This window comes from Panthera onca, chromosome E3, assembly GCF_046562875.1.
Source record: "Panthera onca isolate mPanOnc1 chromosome E3, mPanOnc1 haplotype 2, whole genome shotgun sequence".
Taxonomy (NCBI): Eukaryota; Metazoa; Chordata; class Mammalia; order Carnivora; family Felidae; genus Panthera; species Panthera onca.
In genome coordinates, this window is record NC_138354.1 from 33,003,311 (window position 1) to 33,027,802 (window position 24,492).

General features: G+C 52.3%; 1 protein-coding gene across 1 annotated transcript in view; it reads left to right on the forward strand.

The window, feature by feature from the left end:
• The first annotated feature begins 6,688 nt into the window (after nucleotides 1-6,688).
• Nucleotides 6,689-24,492, forward strand: part of TVP23A (trans-golgi network vesicle protein 23 homolog A) — a 28,896-nt gene continuing 11,092 nt past the window's right edge. The window contains exons 1-2 of the mRNA XM_060648476.3: nucleotides 6,689-6,911; nucleotides 7,172-7,251. Coding sequence (XP_060504459.2) covers nucleotides 6,903-6,911; nucleotides 7,172-7,251 — 89 coding nt within the window. The 5' untranslated portion in view covers nucleotides 6,689-6,902. The remainder of the gene's footprint in view (nucleotides 6,912-7,171; nucleotides 7,252-24,492) is intronic.

Genomic DNA, 24,492 nt, shown 5'->3' on the forward strand with positions numbered 1-24,492 from the left:
GGGATAAAGATTGTTTAATAAAAAAAAACAAGACAACCAGAAATCATGGAAAGTGCCAGAAAGAGGACAAGACATGTTGGGGTCCCAGACCCTGGAGAGGAACTGAGCAATTCGGTGAGACACGAACCGGGAGTTAGGGAAGGCCTCTCTGAGACAGGCCTCATATTTTCAGTCCCAAAAAGACCTGGCAGGGAAAGCAGCAGGTGCAAAGGTCCTGAGGTAGGAAAAGAATTTGCAGTTTCTGAAAACCCTAGAGTCTGGCCAGTGTTACCAGAGCATGAAGAGTTATGGAAGGTGAGGTGGGAAAGGTCTGCAGGTCCCCTCCAGATGGGGCCTGGGGGCGTATGATGGTGGAGAACATCTTCTCTAGAAGGGGGCAACTCACTGGACCTCCAGCTGCTGGGGAGATCCCAGCATGATGGTCCCCCCCCCCCCCAGCACGGGACCTGGGGGAGGCACCTGCCACCTTCCTGCCACTACCGGAGACCAGAGATGCATGATGGGTAACAGCCACTGCCCCCTCACCCAGCTTCTTTAAAAACATGTTTTTTAACATTTATTTATTTTGAGAGAAAGAGAGACGCAGGCTGTGAGTCGGGGAGGGGCAGAGAGAGGTAGACACAGAATCCGAAGCAGGTTCCAGGCTCTGAGCTGTCAGCACAGAGCCCGACGCGGGGCTCGAACTCCCGGACTGCCAGATCGTGACCTGAGCCGAAGTCAGACGCTTAACCGACTGCGCCCCTAGGCGCCCCTCCCAGCGTCTTGACAAGGCCCAGCCTTGCTGGGGACCCACCATCTCTGTCCCTGGTCCCAGCCCTTGAGCAACAAGAGGCTCCCTCTGTCCCCTGATTCCTCCCTGGCCTGGAGGGATGGCACGCTGCCTGGGAGGCCAGTGAATCACAGCAGAGCTTCGCTGACCCTTTTGTCCCCTGGCCTGGAATTTCCCCTCTTGGGGGAGTGTGCCCCGCCGGCCTCAGCAAAGGCCTCGCCCACCCGCCAGGCAAGGGCAGACGGGAGCAGGAAGCGAGCTTCTGGCACAGAAGGAAACTTCATAGGCCTTCAGAGAAGGAGGCCTCAGCATGGAGGGCCTTCGCGGAGGGGACGAGAAGCGGCAGCTGCAGGAGGGAGCGTCGGCACACAGGCCCTCCATGCCAGGCACTAGGCAGAGGTCAACCCCTTGCTCCCACGGGCGGCACCCCCTGAGACCCCACAGCCCAAGGATCTGCCAGCCCGGCCCCTGGTAGGGATGAAGGTCTCCCAGGGGAAACTAAGGCAACTCAGTGACATGGACCTTGAGGGCAACAACAAATCACTTTTTAGTGTAAGTATGTCCCACGCAGTATTTGGGACATGCTTATTCTAAAAACTATCAGTTGCTTCTCTCACATTCAGATCTACCTGGTGTCCAAGGTCCCTCCCTGGCGTCTGGGCAGCTGTCCCTGTGCCTCTCGCCCTCCGCCCACTTCACAGGGCTCCTCCCACCCCACCCCACCTGGCCTCTGTCCTTCATGCTGGCGGCCGGGGCAGTGTGCCCAGGAAGGCAGACCACGGGGCAGCTGGAGGAAGGTGGGTCCCTCCTGTGGGCTGCTCCGGGTCGGGGGGGACCCTGTCCACCTTGTTGGGGGCAGGCGGTGCCCGGGGTGAGCCCTGGATGTCTCCCCAGACAGAGCTCAGCTGTGCCCGGGCCTCTGTGAGATGGAGAGATCATCGCTTCCCTGGACCCTCCCGGGGCCCTTCACCCACTCGCTCACTCTCTCGCTCACCTGCTCTCGGCCATGCACGGGTCTAGGCACATGGGCGCAGCACCTAGAGAGACACATGGGTGCCTGCCTCGCCGGGCCAACGTTCTAGTTGTAGACAGACAAAAGCAAGCAATTAAAAACAAGTCACAGAGCTTCTGGCTAAGTGCTCTCAACGCCCCAGACAAAGCCGCCTTATCCGATGTGGGGGCTGCAAGTCACCAGGGAGCCCCTGAGAAGGGTGAGGCCAAACGCAAAGACCTCCAGGAAAAAGAGCAAGCAAAATATGTTTCATAATTTAATAGATTACATGTTAAGAGGATCACGTTTCGGGGACGCCTGGGTGGCTCAGTCAGTTAAGCATCCAACTCTTGATTTCGGCTCAGGTCATGATCTCTCAGTTCGTGAGATCGAGCCCCATGTCAGGCTCTGCAATGACAGTGCGGAGCCTGCTTGGGATTCTCTCTCTCTCTCTCTCTCTCTCTCTCTCTCTCTGCTCCTCCCCAGCTCGAGTGCACACATTCTCTCTCTCAAAATAAATAAGTAAACTTAAAAAAAAAGATGATCATGTTTTGGATAGAATGGGTTCAAGAAAGGGACAATTAAAATCAATTTCCCCTGTTTCTTTTTACTTTAAATTTTTTTAAATATTTATTTATTTAGGGGAGAGCACAAGCGGGGGAGGGGCAGAGAGAGAGGGAGACGCAGAATCCAGAGCAGGCTCCAGGCTCTGAGCCGACAGCAGTGAGCCCGATGTGGGGCTCGAACTCACAAACTGCGGGATCATGACCTGAGCTGAAGTCGGATGCTCAACCGACTGAGCCACCCAGGCGCCCCGCATACAGCCTATCTTTGTACATTGATACACATCGTACTACCCTCTTCCTTATGATATTGAAGGGAGCCCCAATGTCTTATCATTTCACCTTAATATGTGGGCATGTAGCTCTAAACATATCTTGATAAACAAAGCTGCGGACAATTCCACTCATAGATGAGTGCCCGGGAGAACTGGAGGTACATTCAGCCACAGCCATGGGCGGGAATGTTCATAGCATGATTCCTCGTCACCAAAAGGTAGCCAGATGTCCACTGATGGATGAAGGCATAAACAAAACGCCCTCTATCCGTACAAGGAGTCGTACAGCCAAAAAGGAACGAACCCCTGACACCTGCTACGAGGTGGATGAACCCCGTGAACACGATGCTGAGGGAAAGAAGCCAGAAGCAAAAAGCCACATGGTGTAGGATTGCATCTCTACGAGGGATCCAGAAGAGATGAGTCGACAGAGAGACAGAAAGCAGATGATCGGTTGGCAGGGGCCAGGCGGTGACTAGTATTTAGTATCGAATTTCCTGTCGGGGTCACGAGAATGTTCTGGAACGAGATGGTGGTGATAGTTACACCACGTTGTGAGTCTACTAAAACCCGCCGCACGTTATACTTTAAAAGCGTCACATTTTATGGTATGCGAATTCTATCTCAGCTTTTAAAAACCACCACGTCGTCACTATGCCTTAAAAGAAAAAAATAAATCATCCTTAGTGTTAGGGATCTTGCCCAGCACCCCTTCTAGGGCTCATTCCCTGACTGGCCCATAAGTATCTTTATTTCCCATCGTTGTTTGAATCACATCCTAACAAGGTTCACACGTTGTGTGTGATTAACACATGGATAAAGGTCTTTAAACCAGAAGGTTCTTCTCCCCAGCTCTTTTCTTGCGATGTGTTCGTGGAAGGACCCACGCCCTCTGCCTTTGCATCTTCCCACGGTCTGGGTTCTGTCGTATCCCTGGGGTTCTGGTTGGCAGCCCCAGCGGGGCACCCCACTCCACCCCCAGGGGCGGCTGGCCAGATGGTTAGACGACCTATCACTGCAAGGTTGGGGCTGGGACCGAGCCAGGGAGCCAGGTGAACAGGAAGGCCTAGGCCGTATCTGTAAAGCATTTGCTGAGTGAATGGGGTTGGTGGTCGGACACCAGGAGGTCCCCAACAAACCAGACCCTTGCAGGCCTTCTTTCCATGGAGCGTGGATTTCGCGGGGCCCTCCCACCGTGGCTGGGGCCATGCTTGGCCCTGCGTGGAGGTCAGGGCAGGACAGTGGGGCCTCTGTCCTCAGCCAGGCGGCTTACACCTGTGCCCTCCCATCAGGTGGCCCCTGAACTCCCATCCTGGCCCACAGAGCCATGCGGGACAGGACGGGCTACCCTCCGCCGGCTGGCCAGTTTGCACCCAATGCTAGGACACGGCCGGGTCTTTCCCTGCTTAGAGCCTTTGCACCTGCTCTTTCCTCGGCATCAGCGCTTGTTCGCCACACATGCTGATGCTCGTGAGCTGAAAATGTGAAGTTCTGTGTCTCCCTCTCGGTGTCTCTCTGCCCCTCCCCACTCGAGCTCGTGCTCTCTCTCTCTCTCTCTCTCTCAAAAATAAGTACACATTAAAAATGTTAAAAAGTGGGCTTGTTGTTGCCCTCAAGTTCCATTTCGCTGAGCTCTCTTATTATTACTATTTTTAAGTAGGTTTCACACAGCGTGGATCCCGATACGGAGCTCGAAGCCGAAACCCTGAGATCAGGACCTGGGCTGAGATCAAGAGTCGGACGTCCAGCCAGCTGATCCACACGGGCATCCCACGGGCTCCCTTTTTTTTACTTGGGAGATCCTCAGCCCCACTGAGGAGGAATGACAGGGCCACTGTCAGGGTGGGTCTTAACGAGTACCACCCACGGCAATGCAGGCCTAGGGATGATAGGCCTTGGAGGCTGCAGCTTTCGCCCTGCCCGATGCGGGGGACAGGCTTTTCCAGCCCCAGGTGTGACCCCCACCAAGCCTCTGTGCCAGCTGTCTGTCTCCCGCAGGGTAAGGATCAGAACATTCCAGCCAGGCCGACCCCCCTCCCCCCACCACCGCACCCACCTCCCTGGTTGGGCTCTAGGCTCCGGAGTTAAGTCATGTCAGTTCACACCCAAGCTGCTGCTTTCTGAGCCAGGGCTCTTGGGGGCCCATCCGGGGGAGAGGATGGCGCTCAGTCCTCTGTCCCCGGGGCCCACAGTAGGTGTTTGGGAAAGGGCCACCAAGCTGGGTGTGCAGTTCCTGTACTCCCATTGAGACAGACGTGTCTCAGTGGAAGGAGTGATTCTGATACGGGGCTCACTTCCTATGTGCTGCCCCAGGCCCCTCTGCTGATGACCACGAGTGGCCGTCACCAGAGCCGCTGTTTCCTGAGCCCCAGCTCTGAGGAGGACATTGTCCATGTGCTTTCTCCAGGTCTTGCATCATCCGTGATGACGGGGCAGAGGGAAGGTGTGGCCCCATTCTACAGGTGTGGAGACTGAGGCCAGAGAGGTGAAGTCCCCTGCCCGAGACCATCCAGACAGAAAATGGTGGAGCCGTGTTCCCAGTCTGGCCTGCCCAACTCCAGGTGTTGACCTCCAAGGACCATTCAGAGGCCAGTGGGCGCCTGAGCCTGGAGGCTCTTTCCTTGAGGTTGGTCTGGCCCCAGGGCCAGGGATCAGAGACGAGGCCGCTCTTTGAAACTGCACTCCACGCCCTCCTGAGCCTGGACCGGCAGAAGGTGACAATTGTCAGGATCCCAGTGGCCATATTCAGCGGTAACAGTGCGAAGGGAGAAGGTCTGTGTTTCCCCAAAGTCTCTGCTCTCAGAGATTCTGAGAGCCCATACGAAAGGCAGATGCCTGGGCCCTGGCCCTGGAGATTCAGAAGGCCTGGAGTGGGGCCCGGGAATCTGCCTTTGAACCAGGAGACCCAGGTAAATCCATCGCAGCTGATTTCAAAGTCAATGATGACTTAATTCCCTGCAGAACCCAGGTGTTCCCTGTCTGCCCCTCAAATTCTACTGGCTGACCCTGCCGAGGGCCAGCTGGGAGAGCGTTTCTTCCTGGGGATCAAATGCTGAGCCCCCAGGTCTGGCCCTGGTATCTGCACCCTCAGCCCGTGCCCCGATGTGGACAGGTCAGGAAGGGGCAGAGTGGCATGACTTTGTATTTGTGGGGTGACTTCCACGTGGCAGAGGCACAGCTATTTCTCAAGGCACCCCCCTAACCAGATCGCCAAGAATGACAGTTTGTCCCCAAATGGGATTTCCAAGGGGGGTTTCCTACCTTCTCACCCCCATGGGGACTCTCTGAGCCCCAACTTAACAGATAGCAACAGCTGGTGACTCTCAGAGTCGGAGGAAAAGCCCCTAAATGTTTCGCAACGGCTTCTCACCTCCACCTGCCCTCCCCTGAGTGTCCCACCCCAGGCAGCTGGGGACTAGTGGAGTCAGGAGAGGGGGAGGGCCCTTGTCCTGGGCCAGGAAAGACTCAGGCGGCCAGCCTTCCTTCCTGGGAGATAACCTGGGGAGGCCTTAACATCCGGAATCACTGCCATCACTGCTAATAATACTTATTTTGTGCTCAGTGTGTCTGGCCCCCGGATGAGTGAAGATCTCACTGTGCGCAACAGTGGTTGTTGGTTGCAGCAGATTCACCTGTTGAAAGACAGGTTCCAGGGTCTGCATTCCAGGCCTTCCCAATCTCCAGGGTTGGGCCTGGAAATCTGCTTTTCATAAGGGCCCAGGGGGTGGGGTGGGGGGCAGAATTCTTGGGATCAGAGACGTTTGGGAAACATTGGCCTTCTCCAGACGCCGAATGAGGCTGCCCATCACTGGCATTCGTTCACGATTCGCTAGTTCGCTAGCCCATACGACAGTTATGGGACCTCCGCCTCATTCACTGGCCCACCCGCTCTGTGCCTCCCAGAATCAGTTCGTGGTCCCCAAATGCGCCTCTGAGCCCGAATCTTCCCCTCCAGGCGGCTGCTCAGTCCTCCTTCCCTCCACTCTGGGCGACAGCTCTTTCTCTCCTAGGCGCCGTCCGCAGTGAGCCCCGCCCCCGGACCCCCGCCCCGCCCCGCCCCCGGACCCTAACCAGCCCCGCCCCCGGACCCTCGCCAGCCTCGCCCCCGCCCGGTCGGCCGAGCCCACCTCCCCCAGCCCGCGGCTGCGCTCTGGGCCCCGCGCGCCCCGCCTCCACCCGCGACCTGCACCGAGGCAGCACCGCGGAGCGCAAGCTCCCCCCGCCGCTCCCCACCGGGCCGAAGGCAGCGAGAGGCGGAGTCCTTGAGCCTGGGCCGTGGGCTCCAGGTGGGCTCTGGGGAGAGGATGAAGCAGGTAGGGCCGCGGGGAGGCCGGGGGCAGGAGGGTGGGGGAGATGACAGGCGGAGCCTGAGGGAGCGCTGGGGGAAGCGAGGAGGAGGGATGCGCAGGCCGGGGCCTGGGCCTGGGCCGGACCCCAAGTGGTCCTCCTGGACCCAGGAAGGTGGAAGGCCTGGGATTGCAGCCGCGGGGGAGGGGCCCTGCCGGCGAGGGGATGGGGTGGGGATGTGCACCGCCTGCCTGCCTGCCTGCCACCTCTGTTTGGTGTCCCCCAGGCCCTGGTGGACGATACTGAGGACGTGTCCCTGGACTTCGGCAACGAAGAGGAGCTGGCCTTTCGGAAAGCCAAGATTAGGTATGTTAGGGACCCGGCTTTGGCAAGCATCACCCAAAGCTGCAAATTCACTTAATTACGTTGACTCACGCACCCATTCATTCATTCATTCATTCAGAATGTGTTGAGCACCTAGTGTGTGCCAGGCATAGGACTAGGGACATACCCTGGGCAGGTCAGACAAGGTCCCTACCCTCCTGGGGCCTGAAGTCTGGGGTGCTGGGGGAGTAACAGTGAACAGGCATATGAAGATGGTCATGAGATAATGACAGAGTATGAGAAGATTTGGGAAGAAACTCAGCAGGTGATGAGGGAAGGCCGCGCAGTCAGGAAGGGCCTCTCTGGGGAGGTGACATTTGAACTGTGACCTGAATGCTGAGAAGCCAGCCATGGGAGACTCTGGAGGAAGACTGTTCCAAGCAGAAGAACAGCAGGTGCAAAGGCCCTGGGGCTGTGTTGGAAGGTTGGAGAAAGGCCCCTGTGTCTGAGGGTGGTGGGGAAAGGAGAGGGGTTGGCAGCAGGCTGGAGAGCGGGACAGGGGCTTAACTTTTTATTCTTACCCCTGCGTCAGCACCAGGCAGACTAACATAGTATCCTGGGTTGAGTCACTTGCCTACCAGAGATCTTCCCAGAAGGTGGCAGGACTAGGGTATGAGGAATGACCCACAGACATGGTTGCCGATGACCCGGGCAGCTGCCACATCTAGAAACGCCCATGGCTCAGCTACCCTTACTCCCATCTCTCCTTCCAGCCCTCCGAGTCAGCGGGGTGGGGGCCTGGTGCCTACCTGCCGTTCCTTTTCAGTTCTCGATCCAAATCCACTGAAGCCCAAATTGGAATATGACTGCACTGGGCTACGACGACAAATTACTATAAACTTGTTGGCTTAAAAAGAGCAGAAATTTATTCTCTCACGCTTCTGTAGGCCGGAGGTCCAAAATCTGTGTCACTAGGCCAAAAAAAGGCGTCGGCAGGACCATACCCCGCCGGAGGCTGTCGGGGAAAATCTGGCCCTTGCCTTTTGCAGCTTCCGGTGGGTGCCAGGCCAGCACCGTAGCATCTCTGAATCTCTCTCCGCTCCGTTTCACGCTGCCTTTTCTGTGTCAAACGTCCCTGTCTTCCTCCGCTAGGGTTGCTTGTGAATGCATTTGGGGCCCGTCCGGATTATCGAGGATAAGCCCTCCATCTCAAGATCCTTCACTTAATCACACAAGCAGAGTCCCTTTTGCCACGTCAAGTGACATCCACAGGTTCCAGGGATTAGGACCTGGGTATTTGGGGAGGGGCATTCTTCAGCCTGCCATAATGACCCGTGACTAATTGTCTTTCAGGAAAGACACTGTAAGGGAACTGGAATCCTGGGAGAAAATCTTGTAGAGCATCCGTACTCATTGTATGGCCCACTCTGGGCTGGTGGCTGGGACTACATACATACAGGACACGCTCCCTTCCTTTATGGAGTTGTCCGGTCTGGAGCAGGGATGGTCAACCCCAACATGGCCGACATCTTGGGCTGGATGATTCTTTGTTGTAGGGGTTGTCCTGTGCATTGTAGGATACTAGCAGTGTTCCTGGCCTCTACCCACCGGATGCCAGTATTATCTTACCAGTAATGAATCTAGACACCGGCAGGTGTCCCCCTGGGGGCAGACTTGCCCCTAGCTGACAATCGCTGGTGAGGGGGTAATGGGCGTAGGTGTTCCCGTGGCTGTTGTGTCTCAGTGTTTAAATGCCGTGGTGGGCAAGAGCGTGAGCAATTGTCCTGGTTAGGGGAGCGGCGGCAGCTGAGACCTGAAGGGTGGGGAGGAGTTAGCCAAGCAGGGAAGGCAGGAAGGGTATGACACGCTCTGGTTTGGAGGTGAGAGCATGAGTTTAAGGAGTTGACAGTGGTTCACTGTGACTCAAGACCAAGGACGCCGGGAGGGGTCTGAGCAGAGGATGCGGCCAGACCCCGAAGGGCTCGTAAGCACAGTTGTAGAGCTCTGCTGTCCACTAGAACTTTCTCTGGGGATGGGAATGTGCTGTATCTGTGCTGTCCAATATGGTAGCCACCAGCCACCCTGTGGCTCTTGACCGTTTGGTATGTGGCTAGTGTGAACTTTGGACATTTGATCTTACTTTGTTTATTTTTTAAAGATTTTATTATTTTATTTATTAATTTATTTTGAGAGAGAGCGTGAGCACAGGTAGAGAGAGAGGGAGGCAGAGAGAATCCCAAGCAGGATCGGCACCATCAGCGCCAGAGCGTCACATGGGGCTGGAACTCCCAAGCCGTGAGATCATGACCTGAATCGAAATCAAGAGTCACACTCCACCCACTGAGCTGCCCCGGTGCCCGTAAAGATTGTATCGTTTTAAGTAATCTCTACACCCAACATGGGGCTCGAACTCACAACCCTGAGATCAAGAATTCCATGCTCCACCAACTGAGCCAGCCAGGCGCCCCTAATTGTGTTTAAATTTCATTAACCACATGCAGCTACCATATTGGATAGTGCAGTTCTAGAGTTTGGTCACCACTGTAGAGCTTTGTTCTGGGAGGTGACAGGATCGGAGTTGCGGGACGGAGGATGGACGGTAGAGGAAGGTGGAAACAGGGAGCAGAAGCTTGGACCGCGGTGCTGGCAGGGGTGATGGAGGGCAGTGGGGGTGCCCAGAGGCACATAGGCAGTAGAATCAGCCAGCCTTGGTGATGGTCAAGATGTAGGGTGGGGACAGGGACAGTAAAGGGCGATGCCCGGGTTTCTGGCCTAGTGATCCCTGCAAAGGAACACTTCTGGGGTCACGGATGTTGGGTTCAGGAAGTCCTTGTTGGATTGTACTGGAATGTCTACTAGCCGGGTCTCGTGGGCAGCTGGGGTAGAGAGGCTAGGAGCTGGAGGGATCATCTGGGCAGCATTCAGAGGTCAGGGGGGCCACGAACCCAAATGTGTCTCAGAGCCACCAATCCCAGAATCCTCTGGTGTGCCTCATGCAGGTTTCTGGGCCCAGCTCTGCACGTACTTAACCGGATCCACAGGGCACGGGCCTGGGAACGTGAATTTAAAATAGCATTTCTCCTTGACTCTGATGATCAAGAATATGGAGATGGCTGGAAATTCTTGAGGATAAATGAGCTCCTGGATAGCAGGGCAGAAAGGGGGTTCTAAATGTGGTCAATGGAGGGGTTTCACGGGGTCCAGGAACCCTCTGAAAACTAGTGTCTAAGTTTCCTATGTGTTGCTTTAGGAAAAGGGTTGAGACTTTTATTAGATTGCCAAATGAGCCCATGATCCAAAGAAGTTAAGAGGCACTGGTACAGGGCAAGGATCACTTGGGAATGTCCTGTTGAAATGGATGCCAGGTTGACTTTGAAGGGAGGTGACGTGACGGAAGGGGCCCTATAGCAGGAGTCTGGGATATTGGGGCCACTACTTTTACTGCTCGCTGTCTTTGTGGTTTTGGAAAGGTCACCTTGTTTCGCTGAGCCTCCTTAACCTGTCTGTAAAATGGGTATAATTGTACCAGCTTGACCTCACCATGTGGATTTTATACAGTTTGTTGAGCAAATAATTAGCCAACATCTGCTGGATATCAGGTGCTGAGCCATGGGGTAGAGACCAGACCTGTTCCTCCCCTTCCTGTTCCCAGTTCTAGGTCATCGAGGTGCAGTGTTGTGGAAGGGGGTCTTGGGGGGGGGGGGCACCTGGCAGTATCAGGGGAGGATGCGATCCCATAGCACACCTGGGCAGGTAGAGGAACTGTTAGCCAAGTTCTCTGAGTGTGTGTGTGTGTGTGTGTGTGTGTTCCTCACTGGCTTCCTTTTCCTCTTTCTTTCTTCCTCCCTTTTCTTTCTTTCTTTCTTTCTTTCTTTCTTTCTTTCTTTCTCCCTTTTCTTTTCTTTCTTTCTTTCTCTTTTCTTTCTTTCTTTCTTTCCTCCTTTTCTTTCCTTTTCTTTCTTTCTTTCTTTCTTTCTTTCTCCCTTTTCTTCCTTCCTTCCTCCTTTCCTTTCCTTTCCTTTCCTTTCCTTTCCTTTCCTTTCCTTTCCCCCTCTCTCTCGCTTTCTTTCTTTCCTTTTTTTTAATTGTGGAAAAACCCCACAACCTGAAAGTTACCAGTTTTAACGACTTTTAAGCCTACCATTCAGTAGCATTAAATATATTTGTGCTGTTGTGCAGCACCCCTCCAGAACTTTCTTGCAGATCTGAAGCTCAGTACCCATTAAACACCTCCCCCTTTCCCCCGCCCCAGTCCCTGGCAACCAGCTTTCTTCTTTCAGTCCCTCTGAATGTGACAACTTCAGATACTTCGTGTAAGTGGAATCATATAGAATCTGTGCCTGGCTCGTTTCACTTAACATAAATGTCCTTGAGGTACGTCCATATTTTAGCAGGTGTCAGAATTTCCTTCCTTTTTAAAGGCTGAGCAGTGATATACCACACTGAGTCCTTCTGTTTTTCTGTCGGTGGACCCTGGCTTGCTTCTTGGGTTTAGCTCTTGCGAATAGTACCTCCAGGAACGTGGATACACACATATATCTTCCAGACCCTGCTCTCAGTGCATACCCAGCTGTGGAACTGCTGTGTCCTGAGGAAATTCTGTGTGTAATTTTTTGGGGAACTTCCGTACCATTTTCCATAACACTTGTATCATTTGGCACTTCTGCCAGCGATGGGCAGGACCAATTTCTCCACATCTTCACCAGCACTTGTTATTTTCTGGTTTTTTTTTTTTCATAGTAGCCATCCCGATGGATGTGGGGTGTCTCATGGGGTGTCGATTGACATTTCGTTGGTGATTGTTGATGAGAATCTTCTACTGCGCCTGTTGGCTATTTGTATGTCTTCCTTTGAGAAATGTCCATCCAAGTCCTTTGTTCATGTCTTTTTAAAAATTGTTCTTAATGTTATTCATTTTTGAGAGATGGAGAGAGACAGAGCATGAGTGGGGGAGAAGCAGAGAGAGAGGGAGACACAGAATCTGAAGCAGGCTCCAGGCTCTGAGCTGTCAGCACAGACCTGGACGTGGGGCTTGAACTCATGAACCGGGAGATCGTGACCTGAGCCAAAGCCAGATGCTTAACTGACTGAGCCACCCAGGTGCCCCTCTTTGCTCATTTTTTAATCGGGTGGAGTTTTTGCCGTTGAGTTGTAGGACTTCTTTATATACTGTGTATGTTAATCCCTTATGAGATATGTGATTTGCAGATATTCTCTCCCATTCCATAGGTTGTCTTTCCACTCTGTTGATTGTGTCCTTTGATGCACAAAAGTTTTTTAGTTGGACGTAGTTCCCTTTGTCTATTTTTACTTCCGTTATTGTTGCTTTTGGTGTCCTATTGTGTGTGTTTTAAATTGGAATATAACTCACATATCATAAACCAGCTTTTAAAGTTTATGTTTTTTAATTTATTTTGAGAGACAGATAGAGAGCAAGTGGGGAGGGGGCAGAGAGAGAGAGGGAGACAGAATTCCAAGGAGGCTTCACACCGTCATTGCAGAGCCCGATGCTAGATTCGAAGTCACGAATCGTGTGATCGTGACCTGAGCCGAAATCAAGAGTCAGATGCTTAACCGACTGAGCGCATAGACTACCCTTGTAAAGAATACACCTCAGTGTGGTTTTCAGTATATTCACAAGGTTGTGCAGCCGTCTCCACTGACTGGTTCCAGAACTTTTTCATCTCCCCAGACAGGAACCCTGTACCCATTCAGCACTTACTTTCCCCACGTCTCCCCCCGCCCAGCCCCTGGCGACCATCCATCTACATTCTGCCCCTACAAATTTGCCTGCTCTGGACGTCTCATAGAAATGGAATCACCTAGTCTGTGGCCTTTTGTCTTTCTTCTTTTGCTAAGTGTCATGTTTTCCGGGTTTGACCATGTTTGCACATTTCTTCGTTCCTTTTTATGGCTGAATAATATTTCATCGTATGGCTAAAGCACATGCTGTTTTTCCATTCGTAAGTTGATGGACATTTGCATTATTTCTGCTCTTTAGGTCTTTAAAAAAATTTTTTTTAATGTTTATTTATTTTTGAGAGAGAGTGCAAGCTGGGGAGGGGCAGAGAGAGGGAGACACAGAATCCAAAGCAGGCTCCAGGCTCTGAGCTGTCAGCACAGAGCCCGACGCGGGGCTGAGATCACAAACCTTGAGATCATGACCTGAGCCAAAGCCGGACGCTTAACCATATGAGCCACCCAGGCGCCCCTCTGCTCTTTGGTTCTTACGAAAAGTGCTGCTGTGAACATTCGTGTACAAGTGTTTCTGTGGACATTTGTTTTTCAGCTCTCTAGGGCGTAAACCTAGGAGGGAGATTGCTGAGCCCTACAGCAGACTCTCTGTTTTAGCCACGCTGTGTTACAGACCCGCTTTGATTGAGTCCTCTGGGCTTCCAGCCGCCTCGGGGAATAGGAAGAGCCCAGACTCGAGATCAGACAGACCCAGGTTTGAATCTTGTGTCCACCGATCTCCAGCCAGGGTTCACTGAAGTCCAGGCCTGCCTGTTAGGTCCTTTCCTCCAACCCACAGGCAATTCCACGCTACCAGCGGGCAAATAACACTGCCCTGGGAGACCCAGGACATTCCCAGGAAGACCTGATGGTAACCCTGTACTCGCAGTGACCTTGACCAAGTCAGAGCACCTCCTAGATCCCCATCTTCTCGTCTGTCCAGGGGGATCATGTTGGCTCTATCGTAGGGTTGCGTAAAGGGGACTAGGTGAGGCGACAGACGTATATAGCCGGCTGAGTGGGACCCCTGGCGTCTTGTGTGGCTTTCATAAATGGTGCCTGTTATCCGCCTTCTGGTGACTTCTGTGTCCTGCTGCTGTGGGCAGGGCCAGGGTGGGGGCGTGTCCTCAGGTGGAACAGGACATCGCACTGCGGCTGTCCCTGGAGCAGGAGACTGTCTCCTGTTGAAAGTTATGTCTATACTTTCAAGGCACCGTCTTTACACAATGCGCGTAGACCCAAAGGCCATGGGGTCCCGCGGATCCCCCTGAGTAGGATGGTTTCCTCTTGCCGCGGACAGAGTTCTTACATCTGATTTTGGTCCTAATTGTCAGGGCTGGTTTGTTGGCGGGGTTCAGTCGGTGTTGCATGGCTGGTCCTCACCCGGCCCAGGGTCTCGAGTTGAGGAGGATGCTGTCCCGTGGTCCCAGATGCCCCAGGGAGTCACATGTTAGCGGGGGCCAGGCCCTCAGGCAAAAATCACAAGGAGTCAAAACTACCCCCACAAATCCCTGACCAGTCCGTCAAGCAGAATAATGTTCTGCCTCTCAGGAAGCCTCTCCGCTGTCGCTTTGTGTTCCTGGGCGGGATATAAAGCCTGCTCATCCAAATGAGCCACCGATGGAATTGTTGGCTGTTTCTGAGGGGAAGTTAGAGGGGATGAAAAGTAATAGTAATAGCAAACACCGACCCAGCAATTACGATTCATTTAATCTGTATCGCGAACCCGTGAAATGGATACGATGGTTTTTAGTGCTTTCAGGGCGAAGGCAATTGACAGACTGGAGGGAGTTGCTCAGGGGCGCGCTGCTAGGAGGCTGCAGATTTGAGCCCTAGAGTCTGAATCTTGCATCACACCCTGCTGAGGGGGCCAGATGCTCACGCAGGGAGGGACACTTGGGGATGAACCGTGGGAACAGCACTTGTAGGGCTTCTGTGTGGGGGGGAATACGTTACATTGTCCCCTGTGTCCGTGGGAGTGCTGCATTGCTCCCGGTGTTCAGAGCGGGTTTTCTTGATGTCAGCACTAATTGCTATTTGGGATAGAAAATTCTGCCTTGTGGGGGTTGTCTTGTGCATTGTACGATTTTAGCAACAGTAGCATTGCACCCTATCCCCAAGTGACAGCCAGGAAAGTCTCCAGAGTGGCCAGATGTCTCCTAGGGGCAAAATTACCCCTGTTGAGAACCCTGATTGGGTTATTCTCCCTCCCTCCCTCCCTCTAGGGTTTGGATTTGGATTTGGATAAGTTAAATTTGCATTTGAGGGGAGTCAGAGCATTCCCAACCCCTCTACGTTTGACATTGACCCAAGGGAAGCTGGTGGGGTGGGCATGTGACCACAGACAGAGCCTTGGTGGCCACCTGCAATGCTCTGAAATCAACACAGGTGCATCTCTAATTGCCACACACACACACACACACGCGCGCGCACACACACACACACATACACACACACCCCATGCTCCAACACAGAAAGGAGGAGAAGAATTTCGGTTTTTCTTTGTTGTTATCCCAGAAAGTGTTCGCCTCAGTAATTGAGGACCCCTCCCCTGGACCCCTGTCCCCAGTGACCTTGGGGAGGTCGTGCTGCCCCTCCCCCCACTCTGAAATCTATTTTAAACATCTAGAAATACAACACGCAGGTCCCACCAAGAGCTGAGGGTTTAATTTTAAGGAAGGTCCATGATTACCAAGGAAAACAGCCTGCAGAATCAGGGAACTGGACAAATTTCGGTTCTCTTTGATTAGAGCACAGAATTCATATTTTGAAATTAACTCCTGTATCAACAGCAGCCTAACTTCCCCTTACTTACATTTCTTGCTAACATGAAATCGATTGCATAAGCCCCGCCAACAATAAAATCACCAGAAGGAGATTTTTGCTCAAGTGTGGCCCACACAGTCAGGGAGGGCACTGGGGATGGTGGTCAGGTTCTGATGTTTGATATCGGACAGGAGGCTAACCGTGTGGACCCATAGGATTTAATTCACTCATTCATTTATTCTGGGCTGATGCTACTGACGTGTGGGGCCAGACGTTCTTTTTTTATTTTTTTAAGTTTAGTTACTTATTTTGAGACAGACAGAGACCATGTGAGTGGGGGAGGGGCAGAGAACGAGAGACAGAGAGGCGGGGGGGGGGGGGGGGGGAGGGGAGAGAGAATCCCAAGCAGGCTCCGCAAGGTCAGCGCAGAGCCTGATGCGGGGCTTGAACCTGAGCCGTGAGATCATGACCGGAGCCGAAACCAAGAATCAGACGCTGAACCGACTGAGCCACCCGGCTGCTCCCAGGGCCTGACATTCTTTGTTGAGAGGACTGTCTTGTGCACCGTAGCAGCGTTTCTTGGCCACTACCCCCACTGGATCGTAGCGGTCCCCAAGTTGTGGCAACCGAAAATGTCTCCAGATATTGCTTTTGCAAAAGGAGCAAAATGACTTCCCTTTTGAGAACCACTGGTTTATTCTTGCACGCACTTCATTTGTTCGTTAAATCAACAGAAACTTTCTAGAGCCTCTGTGTGCTGAACACTGTGCTGAGGGTCACAGAGAAAACCAGACAGGCCTGGTTCTGGTCCTCACGGAACTGACATTTTAACTAAGGAGAAGGCAGTGACCATCTAAGCAAGTATCTATTAAACAAAGAAACTTTAGAGAGGGATAGTCCCAGGAAGGGAAAGCCAGCAATGTAGGAAGTGAGGAGTGAGAGGGAGAGACAGTTGGAGATTGATTAGGGGGATGGACATGTGAGGCTTTGAAGAGCCCAGTGGCGAATTTGGAATTTCATCCGCGTCTGATGGGCGATCTTTGTAGAGATTTGAGCAGGGAGGGGATGGTGTGATCTGACCGACGCTTGAGAAAGTTGCCTGTGACTGGCATGTGGCCATAGGGCAAGGGTGGAAGCAGCGAGATGTGTTAAGAGGCTGGTGAAGGGGCCAGAGTGGAAGTTGCTGGTGGCCTGGACTGGCTGAACTCCAGGCACACACTTGGGGACTTGGCTCAGATGGACCTTTGTGCAGATTCTTTCAGCTCCGGGGGTGGGAGTCCAAGGTCAGAGAGAGATGGTTGGAAGCAGTGGGGTGGGGAGCTTAGATGCAGGTCTTGGAGTCTCGGGGTCCCAACTTCATCAGCATCTCCGGGGACCTCAAAGAAGGGGCAAGACTTCGGGTCCTCAGGCCCCATCCCTGAAGATGCCGACTCAGTCCCTGTGGATATGGGTGTGGAAACCTCCGGCAGCAAAGCTTTTCTGTGTCCCAGGCCCCTCGGGAGATTTTTCTCGGTTGTCCCTTTGTGGATGATAGGGAGTGTGCCCACTGTCTTCGGCACGGGAGGGTGGGTACAGATACCAAGCTTAGCCCTCAATTTTGCCAGGTGGTGCTCGTGAATTTCCTTAGTAGAGACCAACTCAGTAGGTCTGGGTGAGAATGTGATGGGCCAGCTCTGGGGCTGGCCCTTCCGTGGCCCTGAGGAAATCCTCTCACACCGGGGCTCAGCCTTGGGTGTCCCGGGGCGGCCTAGTCACTCCTCACTCATTACAGGAGCAAGGTACTTTCAGGGTGACTCAGATGCAGCCACAGCTCGTGGTAGCAGATCCTGACCTTCTTCCTGCGTTGCAATACATATGACTCTCTGCCCTGGATTTTAAAGTACTTTACAATCGAAATTGCAGAGGAATAGTCAGGGGTACTGATTCCAACCTTCTGACATACTCTCTTAGGCCAGGAAAGTATTTTAAATGAGTTTGATTTTACCTATTTATTTACTTGTTTATTTATACATTTTTTTATGTTTATTCATTTTTGAGAGAGGGAGAGAGACGGAGCGTGAGCGGGGGAGGGGCAGAGAGCGAGGCAGACACAGAATCCGAAGCAGGCTCCAGGCTCCGACCTGTCCGCACAGAGCCCGACGTGGGGCTCGAACTCATGGACTGTGAGATCATGACCTGAGCCGAAGTCGGATGCTTAATCGCTGAGCCACCCTGGCGCCTCTAAAAATTACTTATTTCTTAAACAATTTTGAAGATCAGTTCAAAACATTTGTATGTTGATTGCAAGTTTAATTCCATGTCCTTGGACAACTTAAACTACAGTTTTCATTGTAGCATTAGTCATTGTTTGGGCACCAAATTGACCCACAAACACCTGCATACATACACATGCGCAGCAGTGACGAAACTTAACTGCTCTCGATGTGATGGTTTGTGGGCCCCAGATGAAGAAATCATAAAACACAGCAACAGCATACGTTGATAGAAAATAATATTTTGGGGGCACCTGGGTGGCTCAGTCGGTTAAGCGACTGGCTCTTAATTTTGGTTCAGGTTGTGAGCTCACAGTTTGTGAAATCAAGCCCCACGTCAGGCTGACAGTGCAGAGCCTGCTTGGGATTCTCGCCCTCCCTCTCTGCCCCTCCCCTGCTTGTACTCCGTCTCTCTCTCTCTCTTACTCTCAAAATAAATAAACATGAAAAAAATTTTTTAAAGAAAAAATTTTGAATCAACATCCTGAAAAGGACTTAAAAACCTTTCTACTTTGAAATAAATTCAAACTTATCAGAAAGCAAGAACAGTACAGAGAACTAACACATGCCCTTGACCTGGGTTTACCAGCTGTTAATACTTTGTGTGTGTGTGTGTGTGTGTGTGTGTGTGTGTGTGTGTGTGTGTGTGTAGGTGTGTATGCATACCAACCCAGGATTACCCACTGCATTTAGTTATTCTGGAATATTCCTAGCCTTCCTTTTTTTAATTTTTTATTTTAGAGAGAGAGCACGCGTGCGAGCAGAAGAGAAGGGCAGAGGGAGGGAGAGACAGACGACAGAGAGACCGGAGAGAAGGGGAGACAGAATCCCAAGCAGGCTCTGCACCATCAGCACAGAGCCCCATGTGGGGCTTGAGCTCACCAGCTGTGAGATTGTGACCTGAGCCAAAATCGAGGGGCAGATGCTTAACCGACCGAGCCACCCAGGCACCTCTCAAGCTCTGTCACTATTGAATAGGTGGCCCAGAAATGGTATTTTTTTGCCCTCCCCCACCTCTGAGCTGCACCCCAGCCCCCAGAATGGTCTTTGGTTCTCTTCACCAAAGAACCCAGGGTTCCTTAGAGAGGAACCGGTTCCAAATCTGGATGCAGAAACCGGTCTGTCTGCATGTGGCAAATTCTTTTGTTGCCAGAAAGAACAGGTATGTTTTGAAATGTCACACAAATTCTAAAGAACCCAGTTTAACAGGGCTCCCACGGGCCGTGCTGGTGATTTGGTATCTGCTGAATGAATTAACAGTTAAGTTCATTAATATGAATTAATATGATTTCTGTTCTCCCATTACATAACCTACAAGTTGGGTCCTACCACCCACGGCCTTTGTTTCCAAGGTGCTGTAAGATGCACGTTCAGTTATAGCTGTTGGGTTTGTGTGGGGCAAGAAATGAATACCACATTAATGATTGCGTCCATTCGTGCGTACGTCCTGATTGCAGAAACGTTAAAATGGCCAAAATGGGGGCGCCTGGGTGGCTCAGTCGGTTGGGCGTCCGACTTCGGCTCAGGTCATGATCTCACAGTCCGTGCGTTTGAGCCCCGCGTCGGGCTCTGTGCTGACAGCTCAGGGCCTGGAGCCTGCTTCGGATTCTGTTTCTCCCTCTCTCTCTCGCCATCCCCTGCTCATGCTCTGTCTCTCTCTGTCTCAAAAATAAAAAAAAAAATAAAAAAATTTTTTTAAAAAGGCCAAAATGGAAGGAAAGACCGGATTCTCTCCATTTTGTGGATGAGGCAGCTGAAGCTTCCAAGATTCAGGCAAGAGACCCAACCTCACACAATAGCTAACATTTGATGCCTTCAAATGCTGCCCTTTCTGGCAAAATCTAGTAGCTCTTGAGAAATAAAAGCACATACATGGGTGAGTTAGGTGAATTCTGCTTTCTATTTTCAGTGCCCAAAGAAAGCACCCCACTCAGATCCAGGGTAAAAACAAATAACCTTGTTCGACCTCTCTGAGGTGCCTGCCACCTGCTCTAAAATACCTTTGTGCTGGCTTCTACTCCAGCCTTCTGGAAAATCAGTCCTTTCTCTCCTTTGGTTAATAACTCTAGGTCTCCCGTTTAAAAGAGGTGAGCGTAACAGCATCTGCCCCCACGGCCTCATCCCCCTACCCCCACCTCTCTCCAAGTAAGCCTGGGACCCTTCATTTTACCACCTGGATTCTTAGAGGAACCTGACTCTCCTTGTCCTTCCTCCCTTTGAAACCACCTGACAAAACATAACGTGGGTTACAGTTAAAACTCTTCAACATTAGAGCCTGTATCAGTTAGCTCCTGCTGCATAACAAATTACGTCAGACTTAGCGGGTTCAGACAGCAAACATTTATTATCTCACACTGTGAAGGTCAGCAGTGTGGGAGCAGCTTAGCTGAGTGGTTCTGGTTCTGGGTCTCAAGTGATTAGCCAAGGCTGAGGTCATCTGAAGGCCCAACTGGGGCTGGAGGAGCCACTTCCAAGATGGCGCCTTCACATGGCTGTTGGTTGGGCGCCTCAGCTCCTTGCCATGTGGGCCTCTCCATAGTGCTGACAACAGAAGACAGCTGGCTCTCCCAGGGAGAGAGAGGAAGAGAGCAAGAGAAAGTGACCAATCTCAGAAGTGACATACAGTCATTTGTAGTATATTCTATCAGTCATGCAGACCAGCCCTGGTTCACTGTGGGAGGTGACTATACAAGGGTGTGAACACCAGGAGATTGGGATCACTGGGGAACATCTCAGAGGCTGGGTACTTACAGAGCCCAGACCAAAGAAGGAATGGACGTGCACGTGGGCACAGAGTGCCCCCCGGGCTCCAGGCACTGGTATGAAGTAGATATGATTATCACCATTTTTCGGTGGAGGAAGCTGGACCAGGAAGGTAGAGTCACTTGTCTAAGGTCACACAGTAAATAGGAGAACTGAAATTTGCAAGGCAGTCATCTACTTCCCTGCCTACTTAAAAAAAAAAAATTATGTGCATATATATATATATATATATATATATATATATATATTAATAAACACACACACCACATAGAATAAAATCATGAACCCCATGGACCCAACACTCAGCTTCAGGAATGATAAACTCATGGCCAGTTCTTTGAATTATCCCCTGGTTATTTTGAAGCAAACTCCAGACATCACATCACATCACTTCAAGCATAATTTGATATGTTCTCCCTAAAAGAAAACTCATTTTTATTTTTAGTTTTTAAAGGACATTTTCTTTTTCTTTTTTTTTTTTTAAGTTTATTTATTTTGAGAGAGAGGACCAGAGTGCATGCAGGGGAGGGGCAGAGAAAGAGGGAGAGAGAATGCCAAGCAGGCTCTGCACTGTCAGTGCACAGCCTGACGTGGGGCTCGATCCCATGAACTGCGAGATTGTGACCTGAGCTGAAATCAAGAGGCAGACGCTTAACTGACTGAGCCACCCAGGTGCCCCGAGAAAGGTAATTTTTAAAAGCAGAACCACAGTAGCATTTCTCACTTAAAAATAATAATTCGCAAATACTGTGAAATACCCAGCCAGTGTCCAAAGTTTCTTGATTGTCTCGTAATTTTATTTACTTATTTGTTGGAACCGCAGCCCAGTAACATTCCCACGTTGCCGGATTCCTTAGGTCCTTTTAACCCATAGCCTTCCCAGTCTCCTTCTGTCTTTTCTAACCCTTTGCCATTGCTTTGATGGTCTGTAGAGCTTCCTCCGGTCTGGATTTTGTTTGTCCTTCAGTATTTTCCTTGGCCCCCTAGATTTCTTGCACATTAGTAGTTGGAGCCGGAGGCTGGATGGGATTCCGCTGTGGTTGATTTGACGCCAGTTTCAAGGGGCGGGGGGTGGGGTGTCCTTCCACCGGGGGCTCCTGATGCCTGCTTGTCCTCAGCTCTGTCCCTCCCTGAGTCCTCTCAGTGTGAACTGTAGTGATCTACAGTCTCCCCCCAATGACGTTTTGGTCATTGGCAGGTGTACATTACAGAGACAGGGCACATTGTGTGTTAGATTCTTGCCCTTCATTCTCCTGTGTTGTAGACACGATCGGGGTCATTCTCCTGTGTTGTAGACACAATCGCATCCTCTTTTTTTCTCCCATAGGTGAGCGGAGGGCTTGTAAGTATCAGATGAGTTGCAGATTGTTTCTCAGATGGTCCCACCGGTGGCCGGGCAGGAGCCTCTTCCAGCCGGTTTTTGAGTCTTTTGTCTGACTTCCGTGGTCTGTGACAGCCTCCTTGCTACCTGGGGTGTACGGATGCCCCGGGCTTGTGTGCGTTTGTCCATCTGTGCCTGGAATCCCCCGCGTGGAGTCCAGAGGTCAGCGTCTGGGTGCGTCTCTGGCCTCAGCTCCCAGGTTCTGTGGCCACACAGTGTGTCAGGTGGACCCGGACTCATCTCTTAGTGGATGTATTGGGGGGAGGGGTTTCACCAATGTCTGTGGCTCAGTGGGGGGCAGCTGACAGGTGCGGCAGCCTGGAAACTCTAGGCTGAAATGAAGGACTTGGGTTCTGGTGCAGAGTCTGCCGCTCAGAGCAGCTGCTAGCACTTAGCGAGCCTTCCCGACCCTTCTTTGAGCAGACCCGCTTCCCTCCGGGGCGTGAAGCCAGAGAGAGGGGAGGTGGGGCCTGATTCCAGCTGCCGTTACCTGCATAAATGCTTCTTTGCTCAGAGCCTGGGGCGATTCACTTCACCTTGCTTCCTGGCTTCCTCATCTGCAAGATGCCTCTCTGTCCGCTTCCTACCTGGCTTCCTTGGGCTCATTTGTCCCAAGGTGGGTGTTATGGGTTGACTCGTCTCCTCTTCCCCCAGAAAAGACCTGTGGAAGTTCTAACCTCTAGTCCCGCAAAAGGTGAGCTTATTTGGTAAGAGGGTCTTTGCGTTTGCAGATAGGATTAGTTAAGATGAGGTCACACTGGAGCAGGGTGGGCTGCTAATGCAGAGTGACTGGTGTCCTTATAAAAAGCCAACCCCGGGAAGGCAGGCTCGTTGAGGACGCCGTGCGACACTGGGGGCAGAGATTGGGGTGAGGCAGCCACAAGCCCAGGCACGCCACCAGAAGGTAGAGGAGCGGCACGGGACGGACGGATCGTCCCCCACGGCCCTCAGCGGGAACCAGCCCGGTCCACGCTGTGAGTTTGGATTTCTGGCCTCCGGGTGGGCAGGGAGAACTTTCTGTTGTTTTAAGTCACCCCGCTGCTGGTGCTTTGTTCACAGTAGCTCCAGGAGACGAATACAGCGGGTGGCGGCTTTCCCCGGTTCCTGCCACCCCCAGGTTGCTCTGAGGCCCCAGCAGCACTGGCATCACCTGGATGCTCATTGAGATGCAGACTCTCGCCCCACCCCCGCCCCGGACCTCCCGAATCAGAATCCTGGGAACGAGGGACCCAGGTGATCCGTCTGAGGAAGAAGGGGGTGGAATGGCGAGTCCCCGACGCACTGTGTCTGGGAGCAGCTGGCATTTATTGAAGCCCCGCTGCCCGCCAGGCAGTGCCCCAAGCCCTCAGGGACATTATCGTCCCCTCGTGGGTTCCCCGCGTCCCCCTGGAGTCAGCGCTGCTACCGTGCACGTGCTGCTCCGCTTGGGGCACGTGATTTACGTGAACTACGCCTGATTGGCACCCCACCCCCACCCCAGCAGCCCTTCTCACCCCGTTTCATGGGTGAGGAGAACGGGACTCTCACAGAGAGGTTAAGCCACCTGCTCAGGGTCACCCAGGTCTTCGGTGGTGGAGCTGGGAGGTGAACCCGGCCAGACCTCTGATCCGCGTGTCCCAACTTGTACCCAGAGCCGCTACTCCCCCACTCCCCCCCACTCCCCCTTCTTTGGGAGAGCTCCTGAGGGCAGCTCTCATTTCCCCATTTCTTTTCTCTCGCTTGGAAGTTGTGGTAAACTACACATCATGTAAAATTGGCCATTTTTAACCATTTAAAGTGAACGATTCTGTGACAGGCGTGGAACCATCACCACTGTCTGGTTCTAGAACCTTTGCATCCCCCCAAAAGGAATCCCCCTTGCCCATTGAACACAAACTCCCTGTTCCCCTGTCCCCCTGCCCCCTGCAGCCTCTCCTGTGCTTGCCGTCCCTCTAGATTGGCCTGTTCCGGATGTTTCCCAGGAGTGGAATCCTACCCTATGTGCCCCGGCTGCTTTGGCTCAGCATTTCCATTTGTTTTCCAGGTTCCTCTGCGTTGTAGCAGGTGTTAGCCCTTCGTCCCTTCTTATTTTTCATGTTTTTTATTGTGGTTACATATGCATCATCTAAAGTGAACCATTGTGACCATTTCCAAGTACAGCTCGGTGCTGGTAAGTACGTTCACACTGTTGTGCAAGCGTCACCACCGTCCGTCTGCCAAACCGAAACTCGGTACACATTGAGCAATGACTCTGTTCCCTCGCCGTCCTGCTTTGCTGGCTGTGTGAACCTTCCTGCTCTAGATTCCTCGTGCAGGTGGATCCGACAGTATCTCTGCCTTTCTGTCTGGCTTTTTTCACTTAAGCCTCACGCTTTCAAGGTTTGTCCTCCCGATGGCCTGTGTCCATGC